General features: G+C 36.2%; 1 protein-coding gene across 2 annotated transcripts; it reads right to left on the bottom strand.

Moving 5' to 3' along the window:
- Window positions 1–1,903: 1,903 nt before the first annotated feature.
- elapor2a (endosome-lysosome associated apoptosis and autophagy regulator family member 2a) lies at window positions 1,904–27,873 on the bottom strand. Of its 2 annotated transcripts, none has more exons than XM_084408539.1 (22): window positions 27,651–27,873; window positions 23,033–23,153; window positions 21,783–21,972; window positions 20,933–21,080; window positions 20,735–20,824; window positions 19,676–19,781; window positions 19,428–19,580; window positions 18,198–18,286; window positions 16,928–17,108; window positions 16,683–16,811; window positions 16,409–16,499; window positions 16,094–16,196; window positions 13,944–14,081; window positions 13,582–13,845; window positions 13,121–13,294; window positions 12,861–13,044; window positions 10,421–10,517; window positions 10,153–10,254; window positions 9,430–9,556; window positions 8,720–8,898; window positions 8,451–8,625; window positions 1,904–2,497 (listed from the first exon to the last, which is right to left on the bottom strand). In XM_084408539.1, the coding sequence occupies exons 1-22, from the start codon at window positions 27,816–27,818 to the stop codon at window positions 2,432–2,434; spliced, it is 3,075 nt and encodes a 1,024-aa protein (XP_084264665.1). In that variant the 5' UTR covers window positions 27,819–27,873; the 3' UTR covers window positions 1,904–2,431. The 2 variants fall into 2 exon arrangements, with proteins under 2 accessions (XP_084264665.1, XP_084264664.1); XM_084408538.1 differs by having other exon boundaries at window positions 1,905–2,497; window positions 10,412–10,517; window positions 27,651–27,841.
- Window positions 27,874–27,915: the final 42 nt, after the last annotated feature.

Below are 27,915 nucleotides of genomic sequence, written 5' to 3'. Positions count from 1 at the left end.
ATAATAGCAACAGCGCCCGAGAACCCACCCACAAAGTTACTTGCGTTTTGCGCTTAATACTTGCGTTTTAGATCGTTAAAATAGGGCCCAGAATCTATAGAGAAGAATCTTTACTCATCTTGTCAGATTCATATTGAGCACATTCAAAAACAAACAAATATGAAATACTGTAATTTGCTTCGTGTGAGGAAAAGATTTAAAGATTTTAATTTAAATGGATATAAAATGCAATATTGCAATGACAAATGAAGACTTTAGAAGACAATGAAAAGAGTGCACAAAACATACAGTACGGACCAAATTCTTTGTTATTTGCTTGTCTGCCCATTTTATCAACTACCTTGCTGTAGTCTATTTTTCAATTGTTTTTTAAATAATTAATCCACCCAAAAGCAACCCAACTTGGAAGAAAAAAACAAAAAAAGTATGGACTTACAGCATTTTTTTTGTCTTCGCCCTTTTCATCCGCTGTTTCATCCTCCTTGCTGTGTTGTTCATTCATTTCCAAAATAGGTAAAACTTCAAAGACAACCAAATTCACAATATTTCAGCATTTGATTGGAAGAAAACTATATTTATTTTAAAAATAAATCAAATAAATCAAACAAGGCATAACCATGCAAACCTTGCCATGAACTACTCGTCCCATGAAGCACTGCAAATGATGTAATCTATAGTCAGCCATGACATCACAATATAAAACTTGTGCATGTATAAATCATTGAAACGTATTGGATTATTACAAAAATATTCAAACATACAAAAACCCAGAGAACACAGGAAATAAGTTGAAGCACTAAAATTAAGTAAAGTAAAGTCACCTTTATTAATATATAGCTTTATACGATACAGATTGTTTCAAAGCAGCTTTGCAGTGATAAACAGGAAAATAACGATTCAATAATGCAAACAGAATTCAATTCTGCTGTAAAGCAGCTCTAAAAAGACATCAGCAAACAGTGATTATTCAGCTGAATTCAGTTCAGTGTTGATTCAATAGGATCAATAACTAAAGTTCAATTCAGCTATTAAGCTGAATAAAACTAACTAAAAGCTAAATAGAAATGTTAAAATAACACATTTTATAATATAAATATAATATATAATACAAAGAGAATATAAAATTTAAATTAGAATAAAAACTGAAAATATATAAATAAAAGCCAATTTGAAATATGAATTATACTATAATAGTATATGAATAATACTAAAATAATAGTGCTGATCTCACTGATGTTTAGAGTTATAAAAAAATTCTGAACAAATCCATCATACTTTCACCATATTGGAGTTGTTGGTGCTTTTTGTGCTTAAATTCAACACATTTGAGAGTGCAAACAATTTATTATACATGATATCAAAAAAATACATATCAATAACTGACATCAGTTGGACACAGTTATAGGTTTATTTCCCGGTAAAACATGCACACAAAATGAGAGAGAGAGAGAGAGAAAAAAAAAAAAAAAAATTATATATTATATTTATATATATAAATATATATATATATCCACTTGAATTTTTATTGAAGTGAATAATATTGCCAACATCTAACACTTCAGAGTAACAGTAGACCAAACAAAATAACTAAATCCCAGCGGCACAGTAACTGTAGGTTTACACCTCATTCAGAATCAATATGGGACTCAACAGATCATTTACCCAGATTTCACGTTGATGGGTCTTAAAATTTCATGAATAAAACCCCACCGGCAGTTCATTAAGTTCTTTAATTAGATGGCAAATCTAGCGAAAGTTTCATCACCTCAGTCTGCCGTCGCTGTTCTGAAGGAATACCGTTTCTCCTTAATCTCCTGTGTTTGTCTTAATACTGTAAGCCAAGTAGAATGACGCAGAGGTAAAAAAAATCATAAAAATAGCTGTACAAAAATGACTCCTGCTTTGCTGTAATCTCTTTATTCATAGACTTTATTCATGTCATATTTCATTTGGAATGTCACCATCACAATCAAATAGGTTACTTAAGTAAAAAAAAAAAAGAAGGCTATTTTGGCCATACTTGAACACAAACACACTTTACATGGCTTTCCAACGCTGTTTAGCTGGGATTGGAAGCGCCTGTCAGTGAAGCTTAACGTCTGAGTGTATTTGTGTGTTCACCCTGACCCTTGGCTACATTCGCTCTGACAAGCAAGACTCATGTAAAGTCGTGGCTGACGCTCCAAAAAGCTTCTGGACTGGAGAGGGAGGAGATTGGTACACATTTACAATAGGAAAACACACACATACACAACTGCAGAGTGACACATCTTGACAGAAATATTCAATGAGCATGTCCGTCCGAGTTCCTGAGGGGTCGCAGGCTTGTTTAACCCTATATTCCTTTTTTTAAAGGCCAGTGCGTGTGATATCGAAGAGAAAGGAACTTCAATTCATCCCTTTCTTTTCGTTACCCCTCTTCACTCTTCCTCTATCCCCACACAGACTTCTCTGTATTGGAGAATTTCAGTTGGACGGCTTCGTCGCTCTTGTTGCCCTAGAAACAGAAACACGGTTTTGATAACGCAGCCAAAACGGGAACAAATCACTGAACGCAGGCGCGACAAATGTACACAAACAGAGTGCAGAATCGCCCTCCTCGTCAAGGTCGCCTCCCTTTGAAAAGCCTGCCCTGCGAAGGCCAAGGACTGTCCACGGACACTGCACGTTGCTAGGACAACCAGTGTGCAAATCAAACAGCGAGTTGTGGTAAGCTAGGCCTGTTAAACAGAAAGACAAATGACCTGCAACTGCCTCGGTACGGATTTCAGGAACGCTAAAGAAACACAGAAGCCTGGTCACAAAACCTTAGTTGCCTACATAGAAAGTATTTTAATGCATCATAGGCACGCTCCCTACACAAAGGATGCTCTAAAAGGTAGCCAGCAACATTATTCTGCCTTTAAGACATTTTGTTTTCGGCATTGGCATACATTTATTTTTATTTTTTAAAGCCTATTTATTATTGTGTTGTTAGCTTAGCAACATGCTAACTTCTTGTGTGGCGTGGGTGAACAAACGTAATATCAAAATTGACCCTTTTTACTTTATGAATACACATTCCTGGTCTTAAGGCCATTGCACACTGAGTCCGAATTTTTCGTATGCGTTTTTTCGTGTTCGTCAGCCTTAAAATTCGTCACGCACAGAAACCTTGCACACTGAGTCCGATGCGTATTTATTAAACCTTTGCGGAAAAAAACGCACAAAATACAAAATGGATTCCTCAAGCAGTGAGGATGATTTTGTTGCCCTCTTTCTTCTTAAAAAGAGAAAAAGAAAGAGGAAATATTGGGTCCATCCAATCCTGAGATTGCGCCGAGAGAAATTATCCCGAGCGATTCAAAATTTACCTCAGAATGTCAGTGAAACAGTTTGATGCTTTGCTAGCGATACTGGAGCCACATATTAAAAAGAAGACCACCAATTTCCGTGAACCAATCGATCCTGAACAGAGACTGGCAGTATGTCTAGGTATTGACCCTTTTTACAGTCTATGGTATGGACACACACACACGGCCGGCGGAAGCGCTGGGCAGACAGAACAGCTGTATACAGGTTATATTTTCCGAAATTTTGATCTGATTGAAAGGGGAGGTGGCTCTGAATTGTCAAAAAAAACTCTCAAAATACTGGCTGTGGATGCGAAAAACGCAGAAAATCGAACCCAATCCGAATTTTTTTATTACGGACGAAAGTTTCGTAGAAAGTGTGCAAGCGTGATTGACATAACGTGAGGTCGAATTTTTTTTTTAACGTGCGAAAATTTCGGATGCGAATTTCGGACTCAGTGTGCAATGGCCTTTACTGTGAATTATTCATGTGAACATTTAACAAAAAAATAATCTCTTTGAATTTTTTTAAAACCACATCATAATAAACTAACTCGAAATGATTTCACTACCACATATATTCACTTTAACTCTTTCCCCCACCATTGACGAACATTTCTGTCATGTGTGAAAAAACGCTTCCCCGCCATTGACCGAAATTTCCGGCTTTTCACTGTTATACGGTAGGGGGCGCTATGACATCTTGTGAAAGAACCGAATCTCCTGATCAAAAAAAAAAACTTGCGAAGAAGATGGAGAAACAAGCGATCTTATGTGTAATCATGCAAATGTGAAAAAATGTGATCATCAACATTAATCAAAACTGCCTATAATGTTACTGAATGAAATGTCGACCCAGGAAGAGCTATAGGACTGTGCATGCATTAGTGGTGTTGATGGACTCGATCTAATTTTTGATCATCGTTCTGAATCCGATCCAGATGTAGTGTTTTACAAAAAAGCAAAAAGATTTTCTCAGCTTTTTGCTTAAAATGTTGTTTTTAATGAAACTCACCCACATTAACATGTTGATAAAAGCACACAGCTAAAGCAGGTCTTCTCTTTCTTTTATATATTGCATGTTCAGACATTCAAACAAGAAAATATTATGGGGGCCATGACAATTTGGTAAAAATGATCAAAAAAAAAAAAAACTTAAACCACCCATTTTATTATATTCATAATTATTTATTTTTTTGTCTTAGATAAAATTTGCATTGAGGGATAATTTGGGAAAACGCTGAAAAATTGCAATGCTGGACACTTCGGGTTTTAAAAATAATGGTGAAATTTAGCAACCCTAAGTAAAACAATTTTTTTAAACAAATTCAGCTCACAAATGTATTTGAATTATTTTACAATGTTCACGTGTCATAAAAGAAAACCGTCCCATTTTTTGTGAGGATATTGTGTTTTAAAGATAATTTTGTAAGTCTTTACAAATCATTATTGGAAAGTTTTACATGCTTGTTCACTGAACCATAAACAATTAATACACATCCACCTGTGGAACAGTCCGTAAGACACTAACAGTTTACAGGCGAAAGAAAATTCATGTCGCAGTTCCAATAATTTAAAGAGACCTTTCTACTGACTCTGAAAAACACCAGAAGAAAGATGCCCAAGGTCCCTGATCACCCGGTGTGAACATGCCATAGTCCTGCAGCAGGAGGCATGAGGACTCCAGATGTGGCCAAAGCAATAAACTGCCATGTCTATTGTCTAATGTAAGATGCGTAAGACAGAGCAACAGGGAGACGGACAGCTGATAGTCCTTACAGTGCCAGACCAGAGGTAACCATATGTCCCCTCAGACGTGTGCGAGAAGGCTGGGAGACCAGCCTTTTCTAATTATTATTCAGCAGGGTTTATCTAAAGCAAACCAGTCACTAGGAACATGATTGATTAATTCCTCTCAATTTGGATTCTCTTAATTAACTTCCCTGAAAATTGCAGGACCAAAACTGACTCCGTATACCGCAGGAAATCTAAGCACGTTCCCACGGGAGCTCGTACGGCATCTTCCTGGAGAAAACGCTTGAGACTTTAAGTGACAATGGAAATTCTGAAGAATGACGCTTGAATACAACTCTCTTCCTCTCAAACTCCCTTCTAATTGGCTGTGAACACAGTGTGACACACCGCATATGCCAATGCAGCTCAACAGTCTTTAATCTTACAGATGTTGCTAGGAGTCCCTCAGCGGCTCCTTCAACTGCCCCGAGTTAAACATCAAGGCATATACACACCCACCCTCAAGCAAACTCTCAGCTAAAATTTCTGAATGCAGTCGCTGCTAGAGGGAGAGACAAAGAAAAAAAAAGCAAAGCAAAAAAAAAAAAAAACCTGGGAGTACAGGGAGGGTTGAGCTGAGGTCATTTCAACTGAAAGGCTATGAAGAAACTGCAGTCCGTGGAAGGGAGAATTATTAAGAACTTGAAGTGTATTTTCAAAAACACTTCTGTGAATGACCAGTAGAGGTCACTAAATACATTTATGCATTTGGCAGACGCTTTTATAAAAAGCATTCAAGGTCCGCATTTTATCGGTTCTTGCTTTCCCTGGGAATTGAACCCATGACCTTGGCCTTGCTAGTGGCAAGCACTACTGTTTGAGCCACAGGAAAGCTCAAACAAAATAAATAAGTCATTATTTTTGCTGTTCTGCTTGCAAAAACACTGCACCTTTTTTTAAAAAGCTGTATGGCTATGAAGTTCAGTGGTGATAATGAATAAGTTTCAGAATTAGCTATTTTCTTTTTAATATTTTTGTGTAATAAAGAGACAGAGTGACACTAGAAACTAAAGAAAGAAAACCAAAATCATGAGATGACAGTGTGATTATCAAATCGCAAAGGCTGTGATTTAATGTGCTACGCGTTTCAGAGTTAAGCGTGACACTGTTACAGCATCTCTGAGCAACTTGCTTTGCAGTAAATGCTCCACATGAATCTTAATAAAAAAATAAAAAAAATAAAAAAAATAATATATATAATGACTGTGGGGGCCATTTTAGTACAGTGAACTCATTGTCATGTTCAAGAAACCAATTTGAAATGATTCGAGCTTTGTGACATGGTGCATTATCCTGCTGGAAATAGCCATCAGAGGATGAGTACATGGTGGTCATAAAGGGATGGACATGGTCAGAAACAATGCTCAGGTAGGCCGTGGCATTTAAACGATGCCCAATTGGCACTAAGGGGCCTAAAGTGTGCCAAGAAAACATCCCTACACCATTACACCACCACCACCAGCCTGCACAATGGTAACAAGGCATGATGGATCCATGTTCTCATTCTGTTTACGCCAAATTCTGACTCTACCATCTGAATGTCTCAACAGAAATCGAGACTCATCAGACCAGGCAACATTTTTCCAGTCTTCAACTGTCCAATTTTGGTGAGCTCGTGCAAATTGTAGCCTCTTTTTCCTATTTGTAGTGGAGATGAGTGGTACCCGGTGGGGTCTTCTGCTGTTGTAGCCCATCCGCCTCAAGGTTGTGCGTGTTGTGGTTTCACAAATGCTTTGCTGCATACCTCGGTTGTAACGAGTGGTTATTTCAGTCAAAGTTGCTCTTCTATCAGCTTGAATCAGTCGGCCCATTCTCCTCTGACCTCTAGCATCGACAAGGCATTTTCGCCCACAGGACTGCCGCATACTGGATGTTTTTCCCTTTTCACACCATTCTTTGTAAACTCTAGAAATGGTTGTGCGTGAAAATCCCAGTAACTGAGCAGATTGTGAAATACTCAGACCGGCCCATCTGGCACCAACAACCATGCCACACTCAAAATTGCTTAAATCACCTTTCTTTCCCATTCTGACATTCAGTTTGGAGTTCAGGAGATTGTCTTGACCAGGACCACACCCCTAAATGCATTGAAGCAACTGCCATGTGATTGGTTGATTAGATAATTGCATTAATGAGAAATTGAACAGGTGTTCCTAATAATCCTTTAGGTGTGTGTGTGTGTGTGTGTGTGTGTGTGTGTGTGTGTGTGTGTGTGTGTGTGTGTGTGTGTGTGTGTGTGTGTGTGTGTGTGTGTGTGTGTGTGTGTGTGTGTGTGTATGTGTATATATATATATAAAAATGTTTATATATATATATATATATATATATATATTTATAACCCAGTTTTCCCATAATGGCCATTTTAAATTTTGTCATAAAATGCTATGGTCAAAATCTATTATGAAATTTCCAAAAATGCGAATAACTTTTGATTAAATTAACCCATTCTAATGAATAACAAATCTATCTTAAAGTCCCCGTGAACCGGAAGTTGCAAACGACTTTTCTCCAGTGTTGTGGCGTATTTCCAAGTGAAACGGAATATTGAACAGAGGGCAAGGTTTTACGTTAGCGCTCCTCCTCTCCATCTCTCGCTCATAGCAGACTAATGGTTTGAGGGGAGTGGTTAAGCTTTTCAACCCAAGCCGTCAAACTGACTTCATCAGAAAAGGAACGCCATTCCAGACCGTAAGTAACTTTTCAGATTTTGATTAAAGATTACCACGACAAACAAAATTGATAGCATTATGCCAAAATGACTCCTCGGCTGTATCTCTGCAATGCTTTGTTATACTGACACCAAACTTTGCATGTGTTATTGACGCTTAACTCTGACCACACCACATCAATTTTGTAACAGCACCACTTATTGGTCGAAAGTGATAAACCATTAAATCATACTACTAGTGACTGTATTTGATTTTTATCATCTCAATATGTTTTTAATTGTCAGTTGTTGCATTTGGTCTGACACTCCCAGCCATTTTGGCATTTCAGTTGGCATAACTGCTTCTATTGCTCTCCTCATTTGTAAGTCACTTGGGATTAAAGAGTCTGTTAAATGATTAAAATGTAAATTACTTATCGTGTTCTTTGTGCTTGGCCCCGATAACTGCTGCTTGCAGCTATATTTCTCATTTCTTATATAGCCATATTGATATACAAAAGAAAACTGCCTAACTGTGCGGCCTTACAAATAAGCACAGCAAATCTGGATTTTTTTTGCAATTTTCAACAGAAAGGAAAGAAAATTTAAAAAATTCCCAAAATCCTTGTGAAGCTCATTTTAAGAAAAGCATTTACACCTACTGTGGTTACGCTAACCTTGGTAGTGATAGCTTTTAGCTTAGCCAAAAGAGAAGTATTGTTGGCATAAACCACTTCATCCTCTTCCTCATTCTCCTCCCCTTCTCCTTCCACAATGCCGCAGCTGTCCGCCACCGGCAATTCACACTCTTTATTGGCCGTCATCACGAGTTTGGAATATTTATACTCCAGTCTATCAGAACACAAAGACAAAGCATGAGCCATATTAGCATAAATAAAGAGAAATGTTGTGTTTCCAAAAACTTTAAAAGTCATAGGAATCATACTTTTTGTTTTTCTTCCAAAAGTAGCAGGTCAATGAAACAAGCAGAGCAGCACAGAACACTCCAAGCCCAGTGACCACCTTCAGCCAGACATCAATCACCTCACATGGAGACGTTCTCTTCAGCGGGAGAGTCAGTCCGCCAGTACACAGCCGAGGTTCAATCCACATATACACCGTGTCCTTAGAATGAAAATCATATAATTTATACAAAATTGTCATTTAAAATCACAGATGTCAGTGGAGAAAAATGACAAATATTTCTTGTCACCTGTCACAAATATGTGAACACGCTTTTGTTTATAAATTTTGTGTAGGTGGCTTAAGGTGAGGAATAATCCACATGGAGTTCTGGAGAAAACAAACTTACCCTAGATACATTTCTGATGATAAATTCGCACAAGTCACGACAGATGCTTTTCTTTAGTAGATTGATTTTAATAGCTTTTATTACTTACACCAGTGAGGATCAGACTATTACTCTTACTATTTGATTTAAACCATGTATTACATTGCAGTTCCCTGCTTAAGCCCATTTGTAATGACATTTGGTGCCTGCATACACACACATTTATTATAACACATTTTTCAGTCAAATATATATATATATATATATATATATATATATATATATATATATATATATATATATATATATATATATATATATATATATATATATATATATATATAATAGAACTAATGAAAGAGTACCTGCACTCCTCCCTTACAGGCTCCTTGAATGGCGTGGTAGTCGACTTTAGTGCAGCGTGGACAAGCACTGGAGCTCTCCCACAGGAAGTAGAACGAGCATCCGTCACAGGTCCCAGCACGACACTTACTGACAGGACAGAAAAAGTTAAACTAAACACATCTAAGTATACTCTATCTCACTGTAGAAGAAAGAATTTGGCTCGAAAGGTTAATTAAAAGCAGCGGTTATGGATCTAAAAGCCAAAACAAATCTAAAAAAAAATTTTTTTAAAGACCTCCAAGGAAGTTTACTTTTTAAATTAACATTTCACCTGGTATTTATTGCACTTTTGCAATAATGCAAAGATTCAAAAATAAGAATAGAATAATCGAAAATAATTCTCAAGTTAGGTGTCTTCATAATTTGTATTATAGTAATTTTAATAATTATTATTGTTATGTGTGTGAGAGTATTATTTGTGTGTATATATATATATATATATATATATTAATATAGTCTAGAAAATACAATAATAATTCTAATATAATACTATAAAAGTGACACCTTTGCGAATGAATTATAATAATAATAATAATAATACAAAAATAAATAAAAACACTTAAGTCAGTGGACCTGCAGTGAGGTGATTTGATATGTCATGATGGGAGATGCCCATTGTCAAATTTAGACTGAATTGACAGTAGTGTGCTTGTGTGTGTTTGTGTTTGTCTTTGTGTGTACACCTGGGCACGGATATGTCTCCCCTCGCAGTTCTCTCCAGGTTACAGCGCAGTAAAACCACTGTATTTCTGCCTTTCTTACATGACGTTGTGACCTGTGGAGATCTTTACAAATAAAATAAAAAACACCATTAAACACATAATGGATGATAGAGGGAAAAGAACAAACCACACACCTTATTACAAAACCCCTAAAACTAAAACCCTAGACAACCATCTGTGAGAGGAACTTTAAGAAGCACTTTAAGTTTGATGACGTAACTGCCGGTACCGATAGAAGAAGTGGACATCTGGGATTCTCTTGGGTGGAGATGGAAATAGTTCTGGTCTGGCGTTTATTCCGTTAAGTGATTTCTCCACTGTGGCTCCTGTGGCACAAACACACACACAACTTAAGTCTTAAGAGGACACATGTGGGTGACAGCACAGCAGGCAGTGCTTAGTAAGCAGGACCAACCTTACATTTGAGTAATTAATCATATTTATCACTAAACAAAAGACTTGTTTTAGATACGCTGAGTTTTATAACTAAGAGTGTGAATTAAAACACTATGTAGAAGAATCTAAAACACATTTTTATTTCCTGGTGCTTATCTAATATTATAGGTTATGAAAAGAGAATTTTCCAAGTGTCAGGACTTTCTGATCTTCTAATGAAAAAATGTATTCACTTTATACATACAGAACATATAGCAATGCTTTTATATAAATACTGCATTCCATCTAGGTGCTGATAACCCTTCACTGAAAGGTTGAAAACATACAGTACAGTTGTAATCAGTTGTAAAAGGTGTATTCAACCCCATTGCAAATCAGGTTTATTGGCATAATGTACAGACTTTCTGCTGTTTGCAGTGAACAAATCAAACAAAAGTAATTGAAATAGCTCAACATAACAAATGTTTCAAGTCGTTTCCTCAAATTCAACTGAAAATGCAACTTTTAATGAGTTCTGCGGACTCAAAATGATTCAACCCCTTCATGGCAAGCATCTTTAGTACTTGGTAGAACACCCCTTTGTTGTTATGACCTGCTGCAAATGAGATGAATAACCAGGCACCAGCTTCTGGCAGCGTTTCTGAGGAATCTTAGTCCATTCCTCATGAGCAATAGCCTTCAGTTCAGTAATATTCTTGGGTTTGCATGTTGCAACCGCCTTCTTCAAATCAAATCCCACCAGAGATTTTCTATGGGGTTCAATTCAGGTGAATGTGATGTTCACAGAATCTTCCAGGACTTCTTCTGCAACCAAGTCTTGGTGGAATTAGAGGTATGCTTGGAATCGTTGTCCTGTTGGAAGGTCCAGTGACGCCCAAGCTTCAGCTTCCTCACTGATGGCATGATGTTTTCTCCTAGGATTTCCTGATACTTCAATTAATCCATCTTGCCTTCCACACACTTCAGGTTTCCAGTGCCAGAGGATGTAAAGCAGCCCCAGAGCATCACCGAGCACCACCATGCGCAAGTGTAGGCAGAGTGTTCTTTTCAGCATATGCTTCATTCTACTTCCTCCAGACATACCGCTGATTCATAGGGCTGAAAAGTTTTATTTCATCGCTCCAACAGTACAGAATCCAAAACTTCTGTGGCTTATTTATATGATTTTGAGCAAATTGGAGCCAACTTTTTTTGTGCTTTTGGGGCAGTAGTTGTGTACGTCTTGGAGTTCTGGCATGCGTTTAGTATGAGCCTTACGGTGCTGCAAGCTGAAACCTCAGTGCCTGTGGCCACCAAGTCTTGCTGCAGGTCTTTTGCAGTCACTTGTGGGTTTTTTTTAACCTGCCTTCTCAGAAATCTGGTTGCAGCCATTGATATCTTCCTTTTTCTGCCCCTTCCAGGTAGTGTAACCACTTTTCCTTTAACTTTGAACTTGCGAACTATGCTTCCAACGGTGTCTCTAGAAGCATTTAGTGCCTTCGCTATCTTTTTGTATCCTGTTCCTTGTTTGTGAAGGGCGATGAGATCGTCTCAATTTTTTGGACCATTCTTTTGATATGTCTAACATGCAGTCAAACATGACACTCAACAAACCTAATCAGTTCAGATATTATATTATAGTTACCAAAATATTTTTAATAACAATATAATATAAAACTTTCCCATTTATTTAATTACATAAAAATATAAACATAAAATATTATATAATTTGTTTCCTGACAGGCATGTTGGGGTGTAACATGATTACTTATGCACAAAAGTGTGTGAAAAACACTATTTTATCCCGTTTTTAAATGTACATACAAATAATTTTGTATAATTATCCTTTCATAACAATCACAGGTGTATAATGCACTCAGATAGTAAAGACTAAATGAAATAAATAATGCATCAAGATGTTATATAGTTGCCACACAGTCCCCTAGGCCTAGTTGTCTTCTCATTAATGTTAACAGCACTGACAATGTGTTTTGCTCGTAATTGATATTATTGAGCTTTGGTGATTAAACTGCAAATTACTTTATTTTAGTTAAAAGTCCCACCGAGATTTAATTTATAATAAAATAAACCATTAAGGACACTTTTCTCCATTATTTACTGATAATGGAAAGTCTGTTAAACATGAATTGATTTAATAAGATACAACATTCATTTTGGCATCCCTATTAGTAAGTAATTCAAATGAATGAAATATGGACATGCACATCACATCTGCTACACTATCAAAAAGTCAACAAAAAAAAGTGTTTGAAATTGGACATTTTTTCTCTCACCCAGAAAAGTGTCAGCCAGGCTAATGGACTGAGAGGAAAGGGCTGTTCGTAAGCCCCGCCCATCTGAAGGAATAATCGTTGACTGACAGAGAAAAGCCTCCACTGAACTGCCCAACTGACCACCTTTAACATCCTCATTGGGCAGATCTGTGATATTATCTCTGCAGACTGCAGCCTTGTGACCCTGACAAAAGACAGATGATGGAATAAATTATATTCTGTGATGTCATTTCCACTCATTTCTGGTGTGTGTATTGTACCTCAGCTCCACACAAGCTGATATTGAAGAAGTGGTAGTATTGTGTGCCTTTCGCAGTGAAGCTGGGCCCGTTCATGATGGATCGAGCTGACGTCAGAGCTCTGAAGTCATACTGAAGAATCTGATTATGGTGAGTGTATTTGAACAAACAGTCGCTGAAACACACACTGTGCTCCTATAATTTAAACATTCAAAAGAGAACCGTCAGACACTTATTATTATTATTATTATTATTATTATTATTATTATTATTAAAACACTTTTAAAATGTCTTTTAACCATTGGAATGAAGAACACATATCCTTTATTCATAAAAAAAAAAAAAAAAAAAGTTAAGTAAACGATTAATTTAACATTAATTCAATTATTTTAAATAAATGATTGTTACTAAATGCATATATAGGGATAATAAAATAAAATAAAGAATAAAAAAAGAAAAAAAAAAGAAAAAAACTGAAATACCTTGTTGCTTTTGCTGCCTGGCCCACACGGCTGGCACATTTCTTTGCCGTAGATGTTGTCCCCAGACAGGACAGTGTTGGGAGGGCACTTTTGGCACTGGTTGGTCTTTTTATCAATGTAGTGTCCAGCTGGACATGACACACAGGAGGAGCCAGCCTTCTTAGACTTCAGGGCACACGCACGGCACGCTGACGCCACCCCGTCCACGGCATTGGTGACAGACACAGAGTAAATCTTCACCATGTCATTTGCATACCGACGCACCTGATAGACAGTGACAACGTCCATTATGACTAGAGTCATTCTATAAACACATGAACTTTTTTTTTTTTATCACTGCGTGTATATGCATTTGTACTGACATCACTAGCCTGACTGGTGCGTTGGAAAGCCCAGGTAAACACAACAGAAGAGTTTTCAGTCATGATGTATGTGTAACTCTGTTTGGTTTTCCTCCCATCCCATGATTCAATTACATTTGTGCTTCTTTTTTTCACATCCTGGAACAACAACACTCAATTACACTTCAAAAAGGAAAAATAAAAAGGTGCGCAAAGTATTTTGGTAACACTTTACAATGAGGTATCATTTATCAGCATTAGTTAAAGGGACAATAAGTAGCTTTTTAGGTATTTTATTATCTAAAATCTATATTTTTATTAATAAATGCCCTCAATGGTGTACAAATACCTATGCCAATGATCAGACTAATCCTCGTAAACGAAGAATTTATTATCTTTATATACATGGGACGGGTAGGTCCACGGAGGCTTCCATGTAGTTCCGCCATCTTGAAAAACTATAATAGCAGAGAGGGACAAAAAGTACTAGGCCAACGCGTTTCCACAACGCGTTTCGTTCAGAGCCAGCGTCACGTGACTGAAGCCAGCAGAAGCGGAGGAGCAGAGCAGTTGAGAGGCGCTTGTCACTGCCGCGGCAAGTTTAAAAGGATGCACTGCACGGTTATTTATACACCGTTCATTCATACATACATACATATGAGTCACAGGATGAGTCCTCGTCCTCGAAAAAGTCCAAAATAGACCGTAAAAGGAAACGTGACCGGAGATTACAAAAACAAGGGTTAATGTCGGGATTGCTAATGCAGGAGAAAGCTTTCAAAACAAGAGATGCTGAAGTTGCCTGCTTTCTTCTCGACAGGTAAGTCAATGTTACGGTCTTAATTACAAGCTTATTTTTCATTGCTTGGTTGTGAACTTTATTATATAGATAGTAGAACATTTATAGTTATATCTATTTATCTATTCTATTCATAGTAAGTTAAACAGGCTCTTTGATGAATAGCAGCTATTGAGTAAAGTAACGTTAGAGAAGGCACGGATGATGATGATATCTAACAATGCACGTACTTCAAAAATATAACGAATAAAGGCGGCATTACTACTAACTACCATAGTTAATGTTAATGTAACATTCTTTTTTTCGTTGATTCAAGTTTCAGTTTGTTTTAAATAACAAACCTGTTCACCCGAAGAAAAACTCGAAGTGCTATTATAAGACATCCTGTCATAGCTTTTTGGTACATAACGTCTACCGTAGATGCAACGCGCATTTGAAAAAGTGAGGCGCTGGAGAGCATTATTCGTTTGAATGCAAAATACAGTTTCACCACTAGATGGGGGAAATTCCTACTTAGTTTCCCTTTAATACATTAACTGACATCCTTTCATAAAAAAAATGTCATGTTATTTCACAGTGCAAAATGATAACAGATGCAACTTTTGATCTTAAAATGTATTAATGCATGTTGAGATCAACACTAAGATAGAAGTATTGTTCATTGTTTGTTAATGTAGACTAGTAACGTAGTTAACTAATGTTAACAAATGAAACCTTATTGTAAAGTGTTACGAGTATTTTTTTATCCTTTTTTTGCATACACTTTAAACATATTCTAGCCAGATTCGTGAGAAATTGTAATCAATTGTACATAATTATATATAGCAAAATAGCAATAATTCATCTATGCTGTTACAATTTGAACCTAAACCTAATTTTATGTATATTTTACCTACTTATTTTGGCAAAAAGGGTAAATGTGTGGGGGGAAATACAATTTTGTTACAGAATTAAGCTTTTTGTAACCTTTCCTTGTTCTAGCTTGTACTATTCAGGACAATTTTTTTAACTTTGTATTATTAGCACTTCTTGTTATTATTGCCTCTAAGATCACTTGTTGCAATTCTCATTTGTAAGTCACCTTAGGATAAAAACATATGCTAAATAAATTAAATGTAAATGTAATAGGCAATAATACATTTAAATGCAATAAAAACTAAATAAAAATAAAGGTTTTGTTTGATTCAGGTTGTACAGCATCATTTGACTTCATTTCATACCAAGTATTACAAAACACCAAGAAAGTGTGTAGATGTCAAAATTACCATTCTTTAGATGTAAAGTGTTTTAAAGGCACATTTAAAAGCAGATTAAATGGTCTATCAAAAAAACAAAAACAAAAAAGATCACAAACACATATTAACACACTTACCGTCATAAAGTAAAACTCACAGTCAGCTGAACAGCTAGTTTCAAACTCAAAAGTGATCCGTCCGTACTCACTGCCAGATGTTCCTTGAACAGACATGGGCAACCTGATAGGAACAATACAGACTCATTATTAAACAGAGAGCAGAGGTTATGTAAGGAAATACTTGTAATATCAACTCACACAGCAGAGGTACACTGTTTAACCATGCTAACCACAGAAGTTTTTAATGAGCTATAATGAACGTAACATGCTGTGGGCGGCACTTGAATAGTGTGTCTGCGAGTAGGAGGACAAGTAGCCTACTTGAAGACTCACTTGAATCCAGGCACTCTGAGAGTTAATATGAGATAATCATTATCCGAACGACCTGATCCTGATTGTAAGTGATCACCTGCTACCTCCCAACCTAAAAGACACAAAATGTAGAAAAAAGATATGAAGATATCATGCACAAATGTGAAGAACATCTAGAATGTACAGAAAAGTCCATTTGTATTTATCAGTGACGCAACAGCGACATCTAGCAGCAAAAACAAGCATTACAATCATATGCTGTAACATACCACACCGCTCTTGTGTAATCTCTCACCATTCAAGCCATCGCAATTGTTGTTGGCCACGTTGAAGCAGGATGACTTCATGTTGGCAGGCAGCACGTTCCACCACTTGTACTCAAACCCGAGGACAGGCTCCGTGCCAGCTGGACAAGGCTGGCATGCTACAGATGCCACACAATCCATGTTTAATATCTTTGGCTATGTAATTAAAATGATGTGCATGCTTTTGAAATGATGTTTCATATGTCCTTCTTAAGATGTTTGGACGATTTATCACCTTTGACTCCATCAGAGTAAGTCCCGGGTGGGCAGGGAGAACAGGTGGCAGTGAGGTTGTTATAGAAACCTGGATTACAGGGTGGACACGGCTTAAGCTGACCAGAAGGTGGCAGTTTTACTGCACCTGCAGCAGCCTCCAAACAAATCTGAGGCTCTAGCCACTTATACACAACCCGAGTCTATGAGAGAGACAGCAGCATTTATGTATTCAATTATTTACTTCAAATATTAAGAAAAGAATCATTTCAATTTATTACACTGATAGTTGTTTTGTGCGTGTGTGTGTGTTTGTGGTACAACGAGGCTAAAGGCACACCTTAAGGAAAATGTGCTTTTCACTACTCCCATAGTATAAGATTGCAGAATTTTTATTTATTTTTTTAACATTGATTGAGCAACAGATTTTGTGTGAAAATAATCATAAATGTTTGAGGTGGCAAGGTGGGCCTTTTACCCCAAACACGGGGTAAAAGAATCACATGCATGGGGCAAAAGGCACAAAGTATTTACACATATGCTTTAGCTAAAATAATGTGTTTTTAATAATGTCTTAGTTAACACTTGTTCAAAAACAATCACTTTAGCAAAGTTTGTACTATTTTCGGTTTATTTTGATAAATAAATGAATTCATTTTTGTTCAATAAATATACTGTCTGTAAAATGTTCATTTTAAAAATCCAGGGAAAAAAATATTTTAAAAAGTTGGGTCTGAAAGCATTGAAATTATTTAATAAAGCTTTACAGTAATAACAATAAATATTATATTTTATTATATGATATGATTAATATCATTTTTAATGATGGCTTCATCATAAATGGTGATTATCTCTAAGGTGGACACCCAACTTGATATATGATATTTTCCATTTGCTGACATGAGTTAGACGGTTAGATTCAGAGATAAAGAGCTATTTATTATCATGTTAATTATTGTGCCTTTCACCCCAAATACCATACTTTTGCATTGCATATTCTTCCGTTATTGAAAAACTGTTGCTTTAATCACCTTGAACAAAACTGTATTTTGAGACTAAGGTCTTGTTAATGATTTTCAGTCAATTTTATCGATTCTCATTTGCTACATAAATCTACAAATAAAAAAAATAAAAACAACATTAAATATTAGATCAAATTAGTGCACAATCAACTTTGCATTGCTGTCCGCGATCACGGCAAGGATCAGCCAAATTTCCAAAAGCATCATCAAAAACGGTTGAGAGTCAAATGCGCCTTTTACTCCGGTGCGCGTGTGTGCGTGCGTGCGTACCTTTCCATCCTTATCACAGGTGCTGTAGGTCTGGATGTAGTCCTTCTTTGAGCATGGAGGTTTACTTTTGCACGTGGCAGAGCCTTCTGCTGTTAAAATTACAGAAGAATCATATCTCAAATTACACCAAGGATGATAACTATAAAGATAACAATAAATATATAGTTCTAAATATAAAAGAATAGTCCAAACCACAACTATAATGATGACGGCACAGAGAAACAATATCTTTGGCACAACTTTCAGAATGTTTTTTTTTTTTTTTCAGCTCGAACATTTAAAGCGGCAGACAACAAAGCTGCAATGCACGCTTAGAATAATCATAATATTGTCCGTTGGTGTGGATACTAATATAGTTATGCTTAGTGTGAACGGGCCTTAACACAAGCAAAACCAAAGAGTTAATTTAAAAATAAATAAATAAAAAGTGAATATGATGTGTGAGAGAGAGCATGTTTGAGGGTGCAATAAGTGTGGAAGAAGAAGATGTTATACTGGACTGATTATGTTTAAGAGTTTCCTAATTCCGGGGTTATTATTACTCAGTCCACATTAGCTATGTGAATCTTTGGGTTGACCGCTAACATTCGATTCACAATTCATGTAGGTTCAATTCAAAAGGGATTTTTGGAAATTCAGAATTGAATATGATTCGATAAACAATTTGATTTAAATTCAATAAATATTTTTAATGCAAACAGAATTAATTAAATGTTAATGTATTTTAGACAAGAAAAAGAAACAGGAAGGTAAATTTGTCTAAATATGTTTTCGTGTTAGCAGAAGAAAAAAATATTAATATGAATTTCAAATAATATGATGGTGAATAAACATTATCAGAATTCAAATTTCTGGTTGTACTACTCCTTTAAAAATCAAATGGCTCATTCTCTGCATAAATATATGTGCATACAAAATAACATATGCATTAATGTAGAGATCAACTTGAATTTTTTTTTTTAATATATTTTATCTTCTTTAGTAAAGGATTTATTTTATTTTAAAATTTATTTTAAAAACATAATTACTTTAAAAAAAACTTTAAAAATACATAAATTAAAATAAATAATAATTGTTTGAATATACAGTGTATAACACACACATTCATATATATACACACACACAATTATTTCAATTTATGTGTTTTTTTTTAAAGTCCTACTACATCACATATATCTGCATTTTCTAGAAACCGGCCTATATGGTATTTAAATGCTTGTATGCACTTACAGGCGTAGTGTGTTTTTGTGTTGCAAGGTGTGCAGGAGCTGGCCCCTCGGCCAGAGTATGTGTCCCGTGGACAGGGTGCACAGGAGGAGGAGCCTGGGGTGTGACTGAAAGTCCCAGGCTTACATGGAAAACACTCTGAGGTGTACGCCACACCTGAGAGAGAAAAAAAATACATCATAATCTTTCAATGAGGAGCATTTTTCAAATTAAAATGGAAAAACATGCACTCATAAGTAGCGCACCCTCACCTTCTATCCGTATGTTCTTCAGGAGAATTGGTTTGACTGCTTTAGAGCCGAGTGTGACTCCAGTAGTTCTCCAGTACAGGATATTAGTGCCAGAATTCAGGTTAACCTGATCATATGAGGAAGATATCATATAGATATATTACTCGAATACAGTAAAGATGACTTATTTGGGCATTGAGTGTTTTTGAGCAATGATAAACAATTGCAAACTGAAAACTACTACTGGATGTACAATAACGTAAACTTTTTATTTAGAAATGAATACCTTTATTCAGCAAGGATACATTAAATTGATAAAAAAAAATGACCAAGACTTTTACATTGTTACAAAAGATTTCCATTTCAAATACATGCTGTTCTTTTAAACTTTCTATTCATCAAAGAATTATGAAACAATTCAATACAAATCTGTTACATTACACATTTAAGGTAATATAATCAGACTACTTTTTGATTACTTTTAGATAACTTTTGACCTAACTCATTATCCTATTGATTTGAATAGGATAATCTTAGGAACCATGTTGATATAAAAATACAAAGAAAAAGAAAATATATTTCATTTTTTGTTAACAACATGGTGGATTATATATTACATTATGTCAGGGTTTCACTGGAGTTCATGATGGCTACAGGGGGTTTGTGAGTTTAATGAAAGTTAAGTAATTAAAATCTTCTTTTTATTATTAAATCATTGTAACAATGAAAACAAATCAAAATAAAACATTTACAGATGCAAAAGCCTCTAAATGCCATCTGAAATTTTCTTCTAGAATGATCATATTTACCAAGCTCGTACATTAAGTTCAATAATTTCACTTAAATGGCAATGCAAATTACCTATTAGTTGTCATTTAAGTTAAATTACTTTAAAAAATTATCAGTCTAGAAGAACATTTCAGATGGCATTTAGAGGCTTTTGCATCTGAACTCTTCATATATAGACAATTTTATTATTGACCTAACTTATTAACTTAAAATCACAGGTGTACTTCAAGTAAATATATTAGGTCAAAGAGGTTCAGCTGGCAAAAAAGTTGGGGTGAGTTCCTGACTTACACTGTGTGTTCCCCACTCTCCATGAGTAGTCAATTTGATCCATTTCTTATTTGAATCCAGGGCCATCTCTTGACACTGGTCGTTCTGAATCTGTCCAAAAATATTTTTATTTCAACAATACAGAATAGCTGCTTTTGATGTCTTAAAATACCTTTCAAACAAACATGTCTCCACAGTAGTAATGGAATCCAAACTTACAAAGAATTCAAAGATGATGCTGTTATCCACATACTGGTAGTCAAAGGACACTGACCCCGGCTTCTTTAAGTGAACAGTGTAGATCAGAGACACAGTACACTCATCCCTGTTGGACTCCAGATACGAGCCCTGAGCAACCCACTTTGCACTAAAAGCATACAAAGGCACACACACTATGGTGACTATAGTCTTCAGATGCATAACAGGATAAAAAAATAAATAAAAAAGATTGTTTAATACTTGAATTGTTTCATCTCTCTGGAAGTGTGTGCATGCCTGCACAAATAAGTCTTAGTGTATGCTTTAATCTGATCGTGTGAACATTTGGAACAGTCATTTTAGATACATCTGACTAGCCATTAGTACAACTGAAAATGATATGCACATTCTACATTATGTATGTGCATTAAGATTTTAGTATTACTCTATTTAGTGTTCTACCAATGAAGATAATGCATTCTTCTCAAAACCTTTTAAACACACCAAATATAGAAAGCAAAAAATGGTATATCTCCTTTTTATTATTTCTTTAACTTAGAATTAATCTTGTTTGCTCCATGGTCCTTTTTATTTACAAGAGAGATGGAATTATTATACTTAATGAGGACTATAAATACATAAATGTGATATTTCAGTGGTATCTGAAATTGTGTGATGTATTTTGTAAAAAAAATAAATAATAATAATTATAAAGAAAGAAAGAAAGAAAAGAAAAGAAAGAAAGCATTTCAGTATGTTCCACTCCGAATTTCCGCTTCAATAAGAAATATACTACAACGAAAAGAAAGAAAAAAATTGGAGAAGCCATTCATTTATAAAAGATTGTTTTGAAGACCCCAAAGTAACTCACCTCTTGCAGGTGGATGCATGCTGTCGGTTGGGTGAGTCATTAGGGGAGGTTGCTAGGCTGCTGAATCCAAGAGGGATTTTGTCCCACTCATCGAAACGCAGGCCGCTGCCCAGGGAGTAAGTGCCAGCCGCACACTCTATGCACTCCTGAGCAGACATCTCTAGAAACTCCCCCGCCTTGCACGAGAATGCTGACAGACAAGGATGTAAACAAATGTACAATACAGTTTAATGAGATGTCATCGGACAAATAAATTGACCAGAGCGATCACCAAATCCAAGTATTGGGTAGGGCAAGTGTACCATGGCAATTAATTAAGATCTAAAATCCAATAAAAATATCCAGACATTTGATGAACACAAAATATAAAACAAAACAAATAAGTAAATAAAATCAGCTTGTTTTTTTTACATCCGTGGGAGATTATTTGGCTATTGAAATAAAGTTTGCTTTTTTGTTTGTTTGTTTGTTTGTTTGTTTGACCACGATGCTAGCATCTTTGGCTATTTTAAACAAATAAACAAAAATAAAGAAAAAATAAGAAAGAAAAAAATTAACAAAAATAAATAATTTACCACCATCCCACCTTCTTTGGCTATTTTAAACAAACAAATAAATATAAACAAACAAAAATTACTCTGGAAAATTAACTAATATCATATAGTTGCATATCAACTGCAGAGTGATTATCAATTTACAATAAATTACCTTTCATTTAATACAAAATCTGTTACAGACAACATTAAACCCAAGCTTTTAATTTCCATATAATCAGATGCATTTCCAATTGAGAAAGAATATTCAGCAAGAAATAAAGTAGTGGGCGAGATGCATTTTTTAATTGTTTATGTCACTGAAAATTGTGACAGTTTTATTGGTTATATTTATTTATTAATGAAGTAAAAAGGGTCCATTTTGATTTCAGAATGCCTTTTGCTGCGTTCTTCCAAACTACACGACTGAAACTGAATACACTGGCCGAGGACTTTGTAAAGTTTGGGGAATCATTATTCAGGGCCAATGTAGAGTCTATCTAAGAGGAAATTCCTCTGGGCTGATAAGGGGTGACAAAAATGGTTTAAACGCACACACACTCATGCCATTCAAAATGCACTGAATCACATTAGTGGACACATTCAAGAATGAACATCCAAATAAACACAAATTGTCCATTTCCCAAAGACCCATCTCAGTCAAAACCCTCCCATAAATTAAACTTCCTCTCTGACTAACACACTATGTGAACTTACTGCAGTCGGTGCCCTTCACAGGGTCCGGCAGTCCTGTACACTCTCCTGGATTCAGAGGGATGGCCACCCTCCATCTAGACCCGGTGCTGTTACACTCCGTGTACTGAAAGTAGTAGTCCGTCTGTGAAAACAAACAACACGTCTAAATTTAACAAGGATTTTGACAATGCTTGTGTTTGTGGATGTGTGAAGTTAGACTGTAAAAGAGTAAAGCACATGGACGCTTGAGTATTGTGTGGACTCAATGCAGAGGGTATTAAAACAGGTCGTAACAGGACTCTAACAAATTCATGAGTCCTCTGTCCTGAGTCTGCTGTGGCTGCACCCTTTCCTTTCCACAAATTCTCATCACATCTACAGTATGCAATGACTTCCAGAGCAAGCATTTGAGCACACAGACTGTGACGGAGCATTTCATCGGTTGGAAAGACTGTCTGAATTAAAGGAACCGTATGTAAGATTGTGGCCAAAACTGGTACTGCAATCACTTTCAAATTACTGTAGAGCGGTGTATCCCCTCCCCCTCCCCCCTGACTCGAGGTTGCCAGATAGGCTGCAGGATCCAGCAGGAACGTTTGTAGCTGCAGCTGTGGTAACTAGAGCTGAGCTGGCAACCCGGATGCCGAAACACTACTGACTTCGTGATTGGTAGATAGGTGGAGGGTGGCGCATCAGGCCAAAACACAACATGACAACATCAACATCAGTTGAGGGCTGCAACCATAGATATCATATATAAAGGCTAGATGTCTCGTGCGCACTGCTGGCCAATGGAGGTCGACGTCCGCACGCTCACTACTTCAATGGTGCATGTACTTTTAAATAACCATAACTTGCTCATTTTTCTACCGATTTTCAAACGGTTTGGTTTGTTATAAACGTCAGAGATGTAGTTATGACACTGCATACATACACTGCATACATATGAAAAATTATAACATACATGTTCAAGCATTCGGAATTATAGCCACGTTAATAACGTTTGTAAGAAACCAAACCGTTTGTAAATCCGTCAAGATTTCAGCGAGATAAGAGGATTTGTGTGCGTGCTGATCATTCACCTTAATGCACAGAGCACTGTGACAAGATGGCCGAACGATGATGCCGGAAGTGACTGCGCCATAAGACATCTAGCGTTTATATATGATATCTATGGCTGCAACTATCACTTTTAAATGACATTATCCTGGCCGGTCTACTGTTGTCAGTGATAAGTATTTGAAATGAACATGATTTCTTAAAGGGATAGTTCACCCAAAAATGAAAATGCTGTCATCATTTACTCACCCTCATGTTGTTCCAAACCTGTATGATTTCCTTTCTTCTGCTGAACACAAAAGAACATATTTTAAAGAAGGTTGGTAATTAAACAGTTGCTTGTCCCCATTGACTTCCATAGTTTATTTTTTTTTCCTACTATGGAAGTCAATGGGGTCCATCAGTCGTTTGGTTACTGACTTTCTTCAAAATGTCTTCTTTTGTGTTCAGCAGAAGAAAGAAAGTCATACAGGTTTGGAACAACATGAGGGTGAGTAAATGAGGACAGCATTTTCATTTTTGGGTGAACTATCCCTTTAATGTCTTAAAGGTTCTTACATACGGTTCCTTTAAACATTCTTCATGACAAAACTGCAACATATCACATTCATGAACAAACTGGGACAATATCTTGTTGCTGAATAAACTTAAACTGCGACTTCTCATTTCTGAACAAACCGGGCCGTTTGTGAACAAACTGACATATATCATTGGTGAAAGAACTGGGACAATATGTTTGTTAACACATTTGGACATCGTGTTTTGTGAAGAAATTTGCCCAGATATAGGCTAATTCCAATAATCAGCATCTTACAGCATGAGTAAACACAGAATAATGGGTTTGAAGGAAAACAAGAAAGGTGAAGTTACTTTTTTTATCTTTAAAATACTTTGCTGAATCTCAGCTTAGACAAACTATAGTATAAACAAGCTAGGCCTATTCGTAGGTTAATAATGAACCCAAAAAATGTTAACCCTGCATCTTCACCAGCTAAGTTGACAATTATAACAGAAAATGCACATTAATATACGGAGTTATTGTTTTTGATGAGGTGTGACCATTTTGTTCAGCCAAACCAATGAATCATCTCGTTACTGCCACCACATTCCTACAGGTCCTCCAGCACAGAGTGAGTGATTAGGAAGGAAAGGCTGCCATCAGGAGGAAGCTGATAATAAACCCCAGAATGCCCTGTGGGTCAACAAACAGTAATGCAGACACAGCTGAAAACAGGATCTTTTTTTTTTTTTATGTGCGACTGCCGACTGATGATGATGATGATGATGATAAAATGCAAAAAATCATGTAGTAAAATCAATCTTTTCTGCTTATAGTTTATCACAAAACAGTAATATTTCAGTGCTTATGCAATTAATGGTTAATCAAATCTGGTCTAGCGAGGAATCAAATGTTTACAAATGCAAATGCATGTAATTCCCCTATAAGCAATTAATAAATTATGGAATAACGGATATGCAAATAATTCTGCTTGCAAGTATTAAATAACTTATCTTAAATCCACCTTGAATAAGGATATAGGCTACACACGTTTAATGTGCCTTTGTGGGAACGGTGTACAATTACCTTCTAATTTTTATAAATGCATTTAAAGTTTTATTATCAATCCTATTATCAATGTAAAGCTGCTTTGGAACAATCTACATTGTTAAAAGCGCTATATAAATGAAGACGACTAAAAGAACACAGCGACTTTTTGGGACTTTAGCTTATTCACCCCGCAGAAGTAGCAGTGCTTCGCCTTCTGAGAATATAGTTCCCAGTATGTATATGGTTAGAAAATGGCTTTGTCTCATGTGACCTTGTTATTTGTACACACTGTGACTATACAAATCACAACATGTAAATAGGAAAATGTTGGCGTTATTTTGTCACTTATTGGGAGCAGTATGCTAGCTGGAGCCGTTTAACTCCAGTCTTTGTGCTAAGCTAGGCTAGCGGTGGGTGCGTCAGACAGATTTACGGCAGGCATGGAGATGAAAAGGGTATGGACTTAACTGGGGGATACGGTGAATAAGCTAAAGTCTCAAAAAACGTGTTCCTTTAAGTCAAACATGCCCAATTCTGCGATATTGTTTCGTATTCATAGACAAGAACTGCAGTCAATCTTTTGGTTTATGGGACACATAAAAATCTTAACAGTCATTTTTCCATGCACAAAGGCCAGAAGAGTTGCTGAGCTCTCTGTGAAAGCGGTTTGAGGGAAGCTATTCTTAGCATCATATCACCAGGCTCTTGAGATGGGCACGCAGGGCTGATCATCTTAGCTTAGCACTCCACTGGAACATTGTTCCAACCATTAGCATAACGTTTTATCATAAGAAATAAAGCACATACTCTGGCTAGATTCTTCTAACACATTATTTCAGAGATGATATGCATTTAAAATGGGATGCCCATCCCAAAATAAGCAATCTGACACCAATCAATATACCTAGACAAAAAGCATATCAGCTTCTAAATCAATATTTAAGCTGAAAAGTTCAAGTAAACATACATTAGTAGGCTATCAAACACACAAAAGACATAAGAATAAACTGATTGAGAGCTTAAATTATTCTAATCTGACTGTAAACATGGCAATGCAGTTTGTTCACCACTGCGAAAACAAACAACATTAAAATCCAACAATTAGGCCTAACAGGCCAAAATTACACATGATCATGCATCTGTGAAAAATCACCATAGCTAGGCTACATCATGAGGAGGTACCAAAGAGCCAATAATTACAAATAAACATCAATATTAAGCATGCACATTTTGTATTTTTAAAAGATATGCTGTAGGCTAAACCCAAATTAAGAAATTCCGCTTCAAATAAAACCAAGTATTATTAAAAAAACTGAACCAAACCTATATAAAAAAATAATAAAAAAACACATTTTGACAACAAAACAGTCCTCATTTGGGTTATATATCCTCTGCAGAAAATGACTAGAATATACCAAAAGAGTCACACAAATAAGTTGTTGATTTGTAACACCAACATACATGGATATAGATTTGGATATGGCTATGGGTTAATGAGAAACCAACAGTGAAGATTCAACTCAAAGCTCCAATATATCAAAAAAGCGTCACTGTGAGATCTAAAAATGCCTCAAATATCTAATATGAAGGAAGGAACTTCAAAAGCCCTTTCTCTCGGGTTATGAGAGGAACCATTCCAAGAACTTCTAAAGACATTATTTAAGGCTCTGCCTGTCAGTGTGACTTTTCCATGATAACTACTACCACTGAGCATTTAAATGTTTCTTAACCTAATTTTTCCTTTTTCAAACATATGTAAACAAAACAGCCATTCTCATTGACTACGGCCATTCAATCTGTGTGTATCTGATGCACCTGTTACTTTGGTTATAATATAAGGTGTGATAATACAACATCTTGCTGCATATAGGCTATCAGTAAAGAGACTGATCCCAAAAGTACAAATAAATGTGTACCAAACAACCACGAATGCTTCAAAAACAGATAATTGTTACATGAACTGGACAAATGGATAAAACGCAACGTACGCCGGTAAGTATCGCAAAAACATGAGTAGGTATGGTCTCTCACCTCTGTACACTGACGCAGTTGAGCGGAAGACCCCGTGAACGAGTTCAGGATGAAAACACAACATATCAGTGCTGTACAATTCAGTTTAAAACGCCTTCGGTGGCGAACGCTGTTTTTCCTCGTGCACTCCATCGTTTGCTGAACGGAATGATGGGACCGTCCCATCATATCAGATAGCGACGTCAACAGAGAACGTCATCTGACAGAGCCGGTTTTAAGTCTTGACGTCACAAAAATGAGTACATTTAAATACTCACCTGTTGTA

The sequence above is a fragment of the Rutilus rutilus genome (genome assembly GCF_951802725.1).
Source record: "Rutilus rutilus genome assembly, chromosome: 5".
NCBI classification, from domain to species: Eukaryota; Metazoa; Chordata; class Actinopteri; order Cypriniformes; family Leuciscidae; genus Rutilus; species Rutilus rutilus.
Note: the sequence above shows the minus strand (reverse complement) of the source record. Positions and strands in the feature narration are given on the sequence as shown.

What these genes read in the sequence shown, in the direction of transcription:
- elapor2a (XM_084408538.1), bottom strand. Translation starts at nt 27,818, where the DNA reads ATGATGGGACGGTCCCATCATTCCGTTCAGCAAACGATGGAGTGCACG. An exon ending in GTGAGTTTTACTTTATGACG is followed by an intron (nt 14,082 to 16,093) that starts GTAAGTGTGTTA and finishes TTGTTGTTCCAG; the next exon opens with GATGTGAAAAAAAGAAGCAC. An exon ending in CCTGGCTGACACTTTTCTGG is followed by an intron (nt 10,518 to 12,860) that starts GTGAGAGAAAAA and finishes TTTGTGCCACAG; the next exon opens with GAGCCACAGTGGAGAAATCA.